Below are 13,813 nucleotides of genomic sequence, written 5' to 3' on the forward strand. Positions count from 1 at the left end.
TTCTTTTTCTTCCATCTCACACCCAGCGTGCGGGGCATATGCGCTGATAACCGTCATCAATACACCTTTGATTTTTAGCTTCATACTCATCACTCTGTCTGACACTCTTAGTCAGGTCTAAACAAAAATAGATAAATAAATAAATAAAGATAAGTTGGCATCGGAATGCTATTCGTTTCATGGTCATGTATCTGCACGGTGGAAAAGTCAGAAAAGCAGCGCCATATACAGTCACAGGTCAATTAGCTTCCAGGGTCCAGTCAGCATTAATGAAAATGAGTGTTGTAATATTCTTGTGTATCTTTGTCATCTAAAGAATGACATGTTGACTTCTCTCTCAGATTTCAGATTGCATCCAACCTCTCTATGGCATGCTATGCTTTGACATTTGGAATCAACAATTTTGTCGCTCTCTCACTGCAGACCATTGTCACAGCTATCGTAATAGATGAAACTGTGCTAGGACTGGATATTGTGACACAGGTATGCACACACACACACACACACACACACACACACACACACATTGTATCATATTCAAAAACTCATACTACATTACGTGGACTTGCTTCTTCAGCAGACATACCCAAAAAGTACTGACATTAAAATCTCAGCATAACTACAGCATCAAAGGGTGTTTTTCCATTCAGTTGTTTTGATGGTGTTTCATGGCACCTAAATACTAAAACTATTAAATACTCTTGGTGTGCCCTGGCAAAAACTGTTTGATTTAAGCTCTCTACCGAATTGGTAAAACATAATTACGAGGAGAGTGACACCTGGTGGTGTACCCTTACCTTTGCATCTAACCACACTGTCAAAGAAGTCATAAACTAAACTATACTGCATTCGCAAAGTGTGACATAAGCCATTTTTCTCTGCAGTTCATCATCTACGGCAGCTACTATGCTGCCATTTCGGCGCTGTTCCTGATTCGAGGGACATACACAGTGTGTACGTATCACTGCAGCGCTAAAAGGAGAGACCAAGGAGCAAAAGAGCCCAGTGTGGTGGCGATCTCTGCTGCATGCTTCTGATCACGATCTACAGACTACTGGGGGCCCTTTGTGATACTGGGGCAAACCTTTTAGCCATCAGCAATGGCAGGAGGAGTATAGGTTGATGATGATGAGATGATTTATTTCGAACATTTAAGTAAGCAGGATATAACATAGAGATAAGCCATTGTCAATAATGTGAAGTGATAAACAAATCCACACATCAAACTCAGCGAACAAATCTTCATATACATCAGATTATTTGTTACATGTTCAAAAAGGAGTGGGAGGGAGTATACACTTATTTTTTTCCTACCCCTTCTACCTACTCTTACGTTAATTCAGCAACTTTACATTTCAAACTCAGTTCCCACTGTACTGTATAGTTCAAATGCAATGCAAGTTGGGCGGCACAACACAAACTCAACTACTGCGAACAATATGAGAAAAAAAATGAATGCGTCTTGCTTTTCCCATGAATGCAGCGCTCCTTGCTGCGAGCTTTGCTCACACATTATGTGAGGTTTCCAGCAGATTTTGTGGTCTAGTATCACACCTAGGAATGAGTTTGAACCTGAGCTTGAACACAAGAAGCTCACTAACGCAAGATACAAGTATGCCATTCACTTCAATTGTAAAAATGAGCAAGCCATGAGGGCAGATTCCATGGCTAAGAAGCGGCTAGGAAATAATGTTGCTAATTTCTGGAAAGAAGTGAGTGTTCTCAACAAGCATAAAACATCTCTACCGTGCACTGTTGATTGTATCTCCAGTACAGACAATATTGCTGTGTTATGGCGATAGCATAATAGTACCTGCAACTGCTTCACATCAGTTGAGCACAGCATTGGTTTTTGGTTCCTACCTTACCTCACATTTAGTAGGCTTTCACCGGGGCGGAACTAATCTTCATGACATGTGTTACCAGGGGATTGATTAATGTAAACACACAGAGGAGCGCGAAAAATGAGGTCATATTTCAAGCGCAAATAAATATTAAGAGATTTATTATTTCATGATCGAATTGTAAAGAAGAATAAGATAGCTTACAAGCAAAACAAGACCTACTAGCCCCTCTAGTGTCATAGGCAGCCTACGAGGTATGTTCATTGTTTACATTTGACAGTAATGTTGACTGCGTTAACTAGCTTAATAGCTAATGGTAGCTAGCGTTCGGCTGTATACTAGTGTGTATAAAACACATGCTGTAACGTTATTCATTCACTCATTCATATCTTTTCTTTTGTACGCAGTTTTTTACGGGTTTGTCCAACCAAGACAATAAAGCCCAGTATTCTAAACCGAGAACTCATGCCTCGACTCATCGTGTTCATTGCTAGAGGAGCTACATACCTTATTCAACTGTGTCCAAAGTGATCTGTATAAGGTGGGCAATATTGAGAGCGACGATTCTACGATGATCATGTCAAATGAGGTGAACCAAGCTATAAACAAGCTGCCTGTTAACAAAGCAAGTGCTTTAGATCACATTACTGCTGAACACCTTAACTATGCCAGGCCGAGGATATCTCCTCTCCTTGCTGTTTGTTTTACTGGCTTTATGGTCCATGGCTTGGGCAATCTTATCCAGAAAGGGCCAGTGTGGGTGAAGGTTTTTGTTCCAACTAAGCAATTACACACCTGTGTCTCCTAATCAAGTTCCTCAGCAAAGTTGATTGATGGGATCAGGTGTGTAACTGCTTGGTTGGAACAAAAACCTTCACCCAGACTTATCCTTTCTGGATAGGATTGCCCACTCTAGTGATTAAGGACAAAGCTGATGCAGCCTAGATAACTACAGGCCTATAGCTCTAGCCAGTATCCGGTCAAAAGTCCTAGAAAGAATCCTGCTGGATAGAGTGCATGAGTTTATCAACTCCATGGATAACTACTACTACTTTCGGCTGCTCCCATTGGGGGTCGCCACAGCGGATCATCCGTTTCCATTTAACTCCATGGATAACCAGTTTGGTTTTAAAGCTAAACATGGCACTGACTTATGCATAATATGCCTTAAAGGAAGTTGTTAACAAATATAGAGGCCAAAACTCATTGGTTCTTATGTGTTTTATTGATGCTTCCAAAGCTTTTGATTGTGTTAATCATAGAAAGTTGTTTGTTAAATTGAGTCAAAGAGGGGCGCTTAAATACATTGTGAGAATCCTGGCTTATTGGTATGCCCACCAGACTATGCAAGTGAAATGGGGTGATAGCGTTTCAGCCCCATTTGGGGTAAGCAATGGTGTCAGACAAGGGGGAATTCTGTCTGCACTTATCTACAATCTATATATTGATGATTTGTCCAAGCAGTTGAAAGTCTGTAACACTGGGTGCATGATTGGTAATACCTTGGTGAACCATATTATGTATTGGTCAGTGCAATCCTCATTGCATTGTACAGCATACACCAGATTGCTTTTTTGGGTGTGTGGTACACGATCTTTGGGATCAACCAGTCTTTGTCAGAACTATACATAGGAGAAACCAAACAACCACTACACAAACGGATGGCCCAACACAGAAGGCCAAACTCCTAAGAACAAGACTCAGCAGTTTATCTACACCTAAAGGAGAAGACACACTCCTTCGAGTACAGCAACGTACACATTTTAGACAGGGAAGATAGATGGTTTGAAAGAGGGGTGAAGGAAGCCATCTATGCGAAACTGGAAAAACCATCCCTCAACAGAGGAGGAGGTCTGCGACACCACCTATCTCCCACTTACAATGCCGTCCTTTCATCTCTACCCAGGAGACTCAAGAAGCTTAGCCTCCAAGAACAACAGTAGGTCACTAACGGTTCCAACGACTCATGACCACTGAATGGAGCACTGACGAAGTCGAAACTAACACCTCCAACGACCGTCGCTGCTTAACATCGGATGACAAAGAGCCATGCACATCAACAGCTCTGATAACGACCGTAAAAGAGCCATGGACATCAATAGCTCTGATAACGACTCCAAAGAGGATAAATATCTAAGTTTCATCACCAGCCAGTCAGACTAGCTTGGTCTAGTCAGAAAGGCACGAACTGATGAAGCTTCTTGGATGAGAGGTGAAACGTCTTCATGGATATATACCAAGTCCAGTTGCACTTGATTCAATTTCTTTTGGATAACCATGACCTGGATGAATGAGAACATTCACAGACATGCAATATTTCAGTTTTTTATTTTTAATAAATTTGCAAACATTTCTAAAAAACCTTTTTCACTTTGTCATTATGGGGTATTGTGTGTAGATTGATGAGAAAAAAAAAGGAATTTAATCCATTTTGGAATAAGGCTCTAACATAACAAAATGTGGGGAAAGTGAAGGGGTGTGAATACTTTCCGGATGCACTGTATGTGGATGACCTTTCATCCTTAGTCCCTGTAGCGCTGGTCTCCAGCAGCTCCTTAATATATGTTCTGTGTATGGTGTGGAGCATGATATCAAATGCAATGCTAGTAAGTGTGTTGTCATGATCTGCAGAACCAAAAAGTCAATTATCCAAAATTTCCTGATTTTAAATTGTCTGATAATAATCTTGCAGTATAAGGTTAAATATCTTGGACCTTATATTACTGAACAAATGACAGACGATGATCATATTTATAGGCAATACCGCATAATGTATGTACAAGCAAACACTCTCTCACACAAGTTTGGTATATGTTCAGTTAGTGTGAAGATGTCTCTGTTCAGAACATACTTTATACTGTACCACTTTATACTGCTCACCTGTGGTCAAACTACAACAAAACAAGCTTACAGAGACTTCGAGTAGCTTATAATGATGATATGAGAATACTCCTAAAAAGACCTAGATGGTGTAGTGCAAGTGAAATGTTTGTGGCTGCAGGAGACAATACCTTCCAGGCTGCTCTAAGAAATCTCATGTATAGATTTATTTGCCGGCCCAATGAATCTGATAATGAAATCATTATGGGTTTAACTAATATAAGATTATATAAGATTCAGTGCCACATGCTACCAATCCCAGCAGTGGGACCACTGGTATAGCTGCCTTCTTGTAAGACAGTGATTTGTTCCTTTTATGTGTTTACTCTATGTATTGTGTAGGGTTTCTCTTTCAACAATGGCTCTATCTTTTATAGCTTTTTTTTTTAACCTTGTCTTTGTCTGTTATGGACCCTGAGCCTGCAATAAAGTATTGAACTGAATTGAATTTCTAGTTGGACATCATCAATCACTACTTTTACTTTGGTGTTTATTTTATAATTTCCAAACAGCATAAAGTTTGTTTTGTCCAGATTTAAGGATAATTTGTTTTTGTCAAACCACCGTTTTAATTTTTCCATTTCTATTGTGGTCACCTCCAAAAGCTGCTGTAAATTCTCACCAGAACAAAATATATTCATGTCACCTGCAAATAAAACAAATTTCTATATTTTTGATATCTTGGATATATCATTTAAGTACAGAATGAACAGTTTGGACCTAAAACCGACCCCTGGGGTACACCACAAGTAATATCCATGCATGAAGATTTATGTTCACCTATCTTTACAAACTGCTGCCTGTTACTTAAATAGCTTCTTAGCCAGTTCTGCACCACCCATTTGATACCATATCTTTCCAATTTATCTATTAAACTGTTGTGGTCAATAGTGCCAAAAGCTTTTTAAGGTCTATAAATATTCCCACAGCAAACCTTTTTTGGTCTATGCAATTAGTTATTTCTGCAATTAATTCAATGAGCGCCAGAGATGTCAATCTGTTTTGTCAAAACCTGTACTGGCTATCGGTCAACAGATTGTGCTTCACAATGAATTTGTCTAGTCTAGCAGCAAATAGTTTCCCCAATATTTTAGAGAATTGTGACAATAATGAAATCGGTCTGTAGTTTTTATATTGGTGTCGTTCTCTGGTTATGAGTTTTGCTATTTTCATTTTGCTTGGAACTTTACCAGATTGAAAGGACATGTTATAGATGTGGGTTAGTGGTTTTGCAATACCTTTGATTACTTTCTGAACTATGTCATATCAATATCATTCCAGTCAGTAGATTTTTTTTTCTCACATTTGTTTACAATGTCCATGATTTCCTTCTCTTCCATCGTTCTAAGAAAAAAATGGAACTTGGATTTCTGTTCACATAATCACTATCATTCCCCTCTGTGATTGTTTGTGTGTCATTGATTTTTCCTGCCAGTTTTAGGCCCACATTTACAAAGAATCTGTTGAAGCCATTAACCACATCTTCCATTTTATTTCTAGTCTTGTCATTATCTGTAAAGTATTGAGGGCAGCTTGGGCTTTTAGAACAGTTTCTAATACTATTCAACACATTCCATATACCTTTGGTGTTGTTTTTATTGGTCTCTAACTGTTTATTATAGTATTCCCTCTTGCATATCCTCATACTGTTTGTTAGCTTGTTTTTATATATTTTTTGTATTTCAGATCTGCTTCAATGGTTCTGTGCTTAATTAATTCTTTATAGAGCTTTTTTTTTATGACAAGCAATACGTAGTCCCTTTGTGATCCATGGACTATCTTCATATTTCTTTTTACTGTTGAATTGTTCTATTGGTCAATTTTGTCAATTAAGGATTGAAATATGTTTAGGAATGAAATGTAAGCTTTATCAATGTCTATTTCTTTGTATACTATATTCCAGTTATGTGTTAGTAATTAATTTTTGAAAGCATTCATGGGTTCCTCTGTTCTTACTCATATATTTGATGTTGTTGGGAACTTCGTTCTCCCTAAAATTACAGTCATAGACTAAAAACTGGTAGATGGTCATTGATGTCATTTATCAAAAGCCTGCTCTCAGTGTTGCCTTCTATAATGTCTGTGAATATATTGTCTATTAAGGTGGTACAGTGTGGTGTGATTCTGCTAGGTCCGGTGATTTTAGGATATAAACCAAAACTATAATGAACTCTTGTCTTGTTGTGCTTATTTGGATTTAACGGGTCGATAGTGAAATCCCTACATATGAACATATTCTTTTGTGTTGATTTTGAATGAGTGTCTTTTATGCAGTCCTTAAATAATTCAGTATTTGATCCCAGTAATCTGTACATACAATTTATGATTACATTCTTCTTTTTTCCATACAGATTTCAATTATGATACATTCCAGCATGTCAGCAACAGCTGTTGACATAACTTCTACCACCTTGTAATTGAGGCTGTTGCTCACATACAAAGCAACCCCCCCCCCAACAATTCGTATCCAGCTAACTCAAAGTCAACACCTGAGATGGATGATGGGACAAATGGTGTGTTCTCACCCACTTTGTCACAGAATACAATGGCCTTGTCCTCAGAGGAAGCAGGATCGTCGTGCCAAGGTCAGTGAGAGGTGAGACCCTTCAGAAAATTCACGAAGGGCACCAGGGCCTAGTTAAATGTAGGGAGAGAACGGGTGCATCTGTGTGGTGGTCTGGACTCTATGGAAATAAACAAGCTCGTGATGTCATGCCAGGTGTGCCGTGAACTGAGAAGAGCACAACAAAAGGAACCTCTCATCTCTACACCACTTCTGGAGCAACCTTGGAAGAGAATTGCAATGGACCTCTGCGAGCACAAACACCACAGCTACCTGGTAATCTCAGATTATTACTCCAGGTTTATAGAGATACTGCACTTGCCCTCAACAACGAGTGCACAAGTTATCCAAAACCTGAAAACAGTCTTCGCCAGGTTTGGCATTCCAGATGAGGTGGTGGGCGATAATTGACCCCAGTTTTCAAGCACAGAGTTCCAGGAGCTTGCGAGGCAGCTCAGTTTCAAGCACTGCACATCCAGCCCTCGCCACCCACAGGGCATTCGGCATGCAGAGAGAGCCGTACAGATGGCAAAGAAAATTCTCACACAGGAAGATCCTGTGATGGCTCTAATGAGCTATAGGTCCACTCCCTGCTCCTCCACAGACTACAGCCCAGTTGAACTGTTGATTGGGGAAAAAAATCAGAACCACACTCCCTGCTTTGGAGACAATCTCCTACCAAATTGGCCCAGCAGAACAGCTGTGAAAGGAAAAGATGGGAGAGAAAAGGCTAAACAGGCTCACTACTTCAGTCGCTGTCATGGAGCCAGGCCCTTACCTGCCCTGTGACCAGGAGATGTTGTATTCTCCAACTTGGACCATGAAAAGTCATGGTCTCTGCCAGCGGTGATCTCAAGTGAGAGCACCACTCTGAGATCCTTCGCCATCAGGACGCAGCAAGAAGCAGAGCTGAAGCGGAACCGCCGTCACCTCCAACCAGGGCCGGCTCCCCAGCTCATCCCAACAGCATCCGGTGAGAGCACAGGGACAGACACCCACTCTGACGGAACCACCATGTTAGAGACTGTTCTTGTCAGTCAGAGTGTGGCTACATCCACACCCCCTCTACCCAGTCAGACTGTGTGGACGGGTTTGCAAGTGTAACGGATGTGGATAGGGCAAATAAGGAAGCAACTCTCAACGACTGTTTTTCAGCATTTATTGGCTCTGCAGAAGACAAACACAACACATTTTTGATATCTCTTCTGCTTGTCTTCATCAAAGCAAAATGGCACTATGAGGAGGACGGGTGCTACGGAAATTCAGTGGTACAGAAGGATTGATGTGAAGTAACATAATTTCTGCAGGGAATATTAATAACTGTAAATTGAAATAATAACAAATACTTAACAGAATTATTAAATGATAAATAAATTCAAAAGTACTAATTGGAAATAAAGAAATTAATCAAGAGCATTTTTTTTATTATTTGTTTCACCCACCCCCACTGAATTTTATCGAATTTGAGCACCAGCTACACAGTACGGACTATAAAAAACACTTCAAATCACAAAGGGTCATAATAAAGAAAGCCAACATCAATTGTATCCCATTAAGGATGCAGTGGGATGAAGGATGAAGTGGTATGAGAGCAGCTCTTATCCCTCAACTGGCATCCAACAACTGGCAACAGGGTGCCTTGTACACCCCACAAGACCCTAACACATTGCAGTGTAGGCCCAAGACAGTAAAGAAAAAGAAAACCATGGAACATTATACCAATACAAAAACTTTCAGTCATTTAAAGACATAGGCTATCTGATTACGAATTTAGTCAGCAAAAGCCTGGAACACAGATTTGCAAACAGCCTTAACATTGAACTTGTCTGGAACAACATCCTGCTTGGACATGGTTTGTATGAGCCTGTTTGCCTTTTCTTTTCTCTCCCTTTAACAGATCAAAGAGTGGCTTGGCGGTGGCAGAGTATCCAAGCACGAAGTGTTGATAGTAATTTATCATCCGTTAGGAAGGATCTTATGGGGTCACACCATCAGGCTCCATGAGGTCAGCGCTTGTCATGTTTGTAATGTTCTCAACCTTACTGGGATCTGTCGAAACACTATTCTCATCTATTATGTGGCTGTAAGTGACCAAGCTGGTAGACAAGAGGAATCACAGGTCTTTTTTTTTTTCAAAAAATAAGCTTTTATTTACCCAAAACCATTCCCCTGTGATAACAAAAAGCTCTGGACCCATAAAAGAGGTCAACTAAACAAAACTTACCTCAAATCATGCCAAACAAAGAAACTGAACATAACAAACTGAACATAACACCAAACTAAACACAAGGGGGAACTTATATACTGGCTGGTCAGTGAAACGGGGTAACACACAAACAACAATCTACCAACTAAACTACAAATAACAAAAATCAAGACAATTCTTCAATACATTAACCCATTTAAATAATAACCAAAGCCAAAGAACCAAAACCTAACATATTCCTAAGAAACAAACAAAATATCTAAATTAAGAATAACATTCCCCCCTATGACATGGCAGGTAGTTGGTAGAGCCCAATTGGCCACCTTGTATTTAACAGCTCTGCTCTGTGGAGTGCATCTTTTGCTCAGGCCTGACAAGATGTCCTCCAGCAGTGGCAACCAGCAGCGGCATCCCGAGCACTGGTAACTCAGCAACCGAAAATTAAAACAAAATGAACTACAAATGTGTGGCTACGAGTGCGACCATCCCAGTGGCCAAGAAACTTGATAGACCTCCTGAGGAAGTAGCACTTTTTGGGCGCCAACTTCAAGTTGTGGCCACACAGCCTGTCAAACACCATCTCCAGGTGCTGTAAGGCAGTCTCTTCATCAGGCGCAAACACCAACAGATCATCCAAGTAGCACAGCAGACCCAGATACTTTTGGTCCCCAAATATACTGGTCATCATAAGCATAAAGCTCCCAGGGCTGTTGCAGAGGCCTTGGGGTAGACCGTTATACTCATACAGGCCCATGGGAGTGGTAAAGGCAGAGTACTTCCTGTCGTCCTCATGGAGTGGCATGTTATAATAACCGGAGGTCAAATCCATCGTGCAGTTGCTTCCCAGCGCTGCCAAGCAGTCTGTCTGGTGGGGAGGGGGATGAGCATCCTTCAGGGTCCTTTTGTTCAACCAGTGAAAGTCTGTACAGATGCGGAGAGCTCCGTTTTTTTTTCTTCCCACACAAGCACCAATGGAGATGCATATTCACTTGTCAGTTTTCAAATGCTCTCCCTTTCCTCCATCACATTCAGCAGTTGGAGCAGTTTTTGGTACTGGCCAGGGGGCACTCTCCTGTATGGGAGCCTGAATGGTCTGTTGTCCGACAGGTGTATGCGGTGTACAAAGCCCTTTGCCTCCCCACAGTCAAGATAGTGGCATGAAAAGACAGCCGCAACACAAGGACAGTCAATCTCCTCTTACAGTTCTCTGACACTTCACATGACTCAATGTCAACAGTACTGAGCCAAACGGACATGAGCTGATCTTTGACGGAGTTTACATCAGCAACAGATGGCACAGCAGATTGGGTGTAACTGGCCAGGGGAACATCAGGGCCTCAGGAACATCCATGTCTTCAAGCGCTACATGGGAGTAGACATCAGCCAGCGTTGCATTGCACCTCAACAGCACAGGCCTTTCAGATGTATTAAGCGCTTCAGTGGGACCCACCTGTCTCCCCGCATTGATGTCACAAGCTTTATGACCAAAACACCTCTGGGAGCTGAGCAGGACGATGTTGGCTCTGTCATGACTGTGCTGCCTGGGGAAATAGCAGTGTTTTTGGGTAGTTTACCCCAGATGAGATACTCATGACCAGGCTTGAGACAGGTAGCTGAATTACACCTGACTGTATCAACCTTATCAGGGACATCTTCACCTCTCCAGGGGTTCAGACCAGAGAGCATGGACAGGAAGCATTCAGTGTCTGGGTCATTGGTTGAACAGAGGCCTGACAATGTCTTCCAATAGGACTCACAAAGCTTGGACTGACAAAGGATGTGTTTTATAACATTGGTCCTCAATATCAACTCATCATGCTGTCCTGGAACAACGGGTGTGGGAACCAGCATCTTGCCACCATACACCTCCATCTCCACATTAAAAGCACATTTGGGCTTTACATGTAGCCCACCACATCCAACTAGGATCAGATTTACATCTATTCATTTCTGATCAGTTATCACTCCAGCCTCTCTCAATTTCATTTCAGCTGTTTCACTGATACTGCATGCCATTGAACCACTGTCCAACATGCCACCCATTGTCACTGTCCCACCCATCACCACAGGTGTGAAGAAAAAGACTGTCACTGCTGCCAACTCTGTGAATATTCTGATAAACAACTTTAAAGTGAGTACATGAGTCTTTCACAGATGTGTAAACCGATTCAGCATCAGACATATCAACATTTAGGGAGTTTGTGGTGCGAACTGTACTGCTTCCCTCTGAATATAGGTCAGCTAGTTTCCCTCAGGCTGGGGCTGGGTGGAGTTGTTTGCACGGCAACTTTGTCTGGTGTGGCCAGGGACGAGGCAAGCAAAACACCGTCTCTGACATGCAGTGTGACATGGTGGTGTGGCTTGAATCATTTCACACTTTACAAGCTGCCTCTCTGGGACGTCTTTTGTGGGGGGCACGCTGAATCCTCCCACCTCGACTTGAATGGGTAGTATTACGCTGTTGCATTTTCTCCATCATCTCTTAAAACATGTTAACCATACGGGTGAGAAGTCTTTCTTCTGACAGTTGGAAATTTTGTGCTACAACTGGTAGAGAGGCATGACTTGCAGCACGGTGACACACCTTGAATTGGGACAAATGCTGGAGAGGGGCAAGGAGGATGACACACATGACGTTGAGCTTGGAGGGAAAGAGGTGAGGGACTGGGAGTGTGGCACGGCTCAGACTCTGCTAGGCTTGTTGATGGTGGATTGGTCTGCTCAGGAGTGATGGTGGTGATGTAACTCTTTAACTATACACTGGCTCTGCCATTAGTCCTCAACTCTCTCTGATAATCAGCAATCCTCAGCTGAACATCACGTGAGGTCCACTCATGAATTGGCTTACACTTCAGGGTGCATGATAGCTCTGGGTCAGGGCAGTGTTTGACAAACATGAGAGCCCCTTCTTTGTGCATGTCCTCTGTCCGCTTACCGTGTCTGTGCAGGCCCTCAAGAGCTAAGACTGCTGCTTTATTCAATCTTATCCAGTAATCAACTGGGTTCTCCCTGTGTTTGGGCAGAGTGGCATAAAAGTCTGCATGGGGAGACATGACGGAGCTTCACTGAAATAGTGGAGGAGCACATTGTATATCAGTTCAGGTTTATGTTTAACGTCAAGTGCAGGATCACTGCGTAAGGCCATTTTCACCACCTCTGGCCTTGCCCATTAAATGACTCATAATGTCTTCTGCTTGTTCATACACAGGGATCGCTTGCTTTCTGAGGTAAGTTTTGATCATTTCAAGCCAGTCTTGGGCCGAGTTGTCACCTCTGAATGTCTGGAGTACTTTATCAGACTTAACTGTTACAGTTTCACCCTCACAACCCCTGCAACCTACCTCTTCCGTTCCCTCTGGACCTCCACGACGCTCGGCTTCACCTGAGTATCCACTCCTCACCACCAGAGTTGGGGAGCGTTCACGTTCCCCATCACCGGACTCTGATCCTGAGGTCCCCAGCGCCTCCCAACGGGCACGGCATGCCCTACGGCGCCACTGATGCCATCTGCTGGCAGACTGGCAGCACGGCTCTGCTTTTCCCCGGTCACTCATTCCCTCAACTGTACCCCATCTACAATCATCTCAGCTGTTCCCCATCTGCAATCACTTCTACCCCTACAAGAACCTGGCCTTCTTTCAAACTCATTGCCAGATCTTCCCATAGGATATCTCTGACCTGTTGCGCAGAGCCGGCTCACCCACCTCCTCGGACTACCACTTAGACTGTGAGCTCGGACTACTCATCGATTCCCCTTTGCCCTCGGACTTGATACTTTGGCTGGTACACGCACACTTACACAGCACCCAACGCCCCATTCACATTTTACACACACTTAGGATAATTTACACTAACACATAGCTAGACACATTACCGCCTGTCACTACACATAGCGTATTCACACACCCCACTAACAAAACTGCCTGAGCACCATACACATCCTGCATTTCTCTCTCCATGATTTTTCCCCCTTTGTTAATTTTCATTAAACTTTACTAAGAGTCCTCAGCCTCCCGTGTGGTGATCTGGGTCCTCCTGCACAACCCGTAACACTTAACGTGGACAGACACTTGTGGAACGTCATGTCTGTTAACATCTCAGTGTGTGTTTTAGGGTTGTGGCAGTAGTATGGCTGTCACTATTTATATTTACAACACCAGATGACATTAACTTTGCTACAATGAATTCACCAATTTGGGCGCCTAACTTCCCTACCAAGTCTGTAAAATGGTGAATGGCATCGACATCACTACCAGGAGTAGAAGAGTGGGGACTCTCTCTCATGAGCTGATTAACAGGAGTAGTCTGAGCTCTCACTTA

The 13,813-nt window shown here is 42.4% G+C and overlaps 1 protein-coding gene across 1 annotated transcript in view; it reads left to right on the top strand.

Moving 5' to 3' along the window:
* Positions 1-13,813, top strand: part of LOC130115285 (uncharacterized) — a 34,363-nt gene that overhangs the window by 18,276 nt on the left and 2,274 nt on the right. Inside the window, exons 7-14 of the mRNA XM_056282896.1 lie at positions 342-483; positions 885-1,005; positions 7,264-7,320; positions 8,132-8,377; positions 11,485-11,624; positions 12,048-12,208; positions 12,702-12,720; positions 12,807-13,057. Coding sequence (XP_056138871.1) covers positions 342-483; positions 885-1,005; positions 7,264-7,320; positions 8,132-8,377; positions 11,485-11,624; positions 12,048-12,208; positions 12,702-12,720; positions 12,807-13,057 — 1,137 coding nt within the window. The remainder of the gene's footprint in view (positions 1-341; positions 484-884; positions 1,006-7,263; positions 7,321-8,131; positions 8,378-11,484; positions 11,625-12,047; positions 12,209-12,701; positions 12,721-12,806; positions 13,058-13,813) is intronic.

Source organism: Lampris incognitus, chromosome 7, assembly GCF_029633865.1.
Source record: "Lampris incognitus isolate fLamInc1 chromosome 7, fLamInc1.hap2, whole genome shotgun sequence".
Classification (NCBI taxonomy): Eukaryota; Metazoa; Chordata; class Actinopteri; order Lampriformes; family Lampridae; genus Lampris; species Lampris incognitus.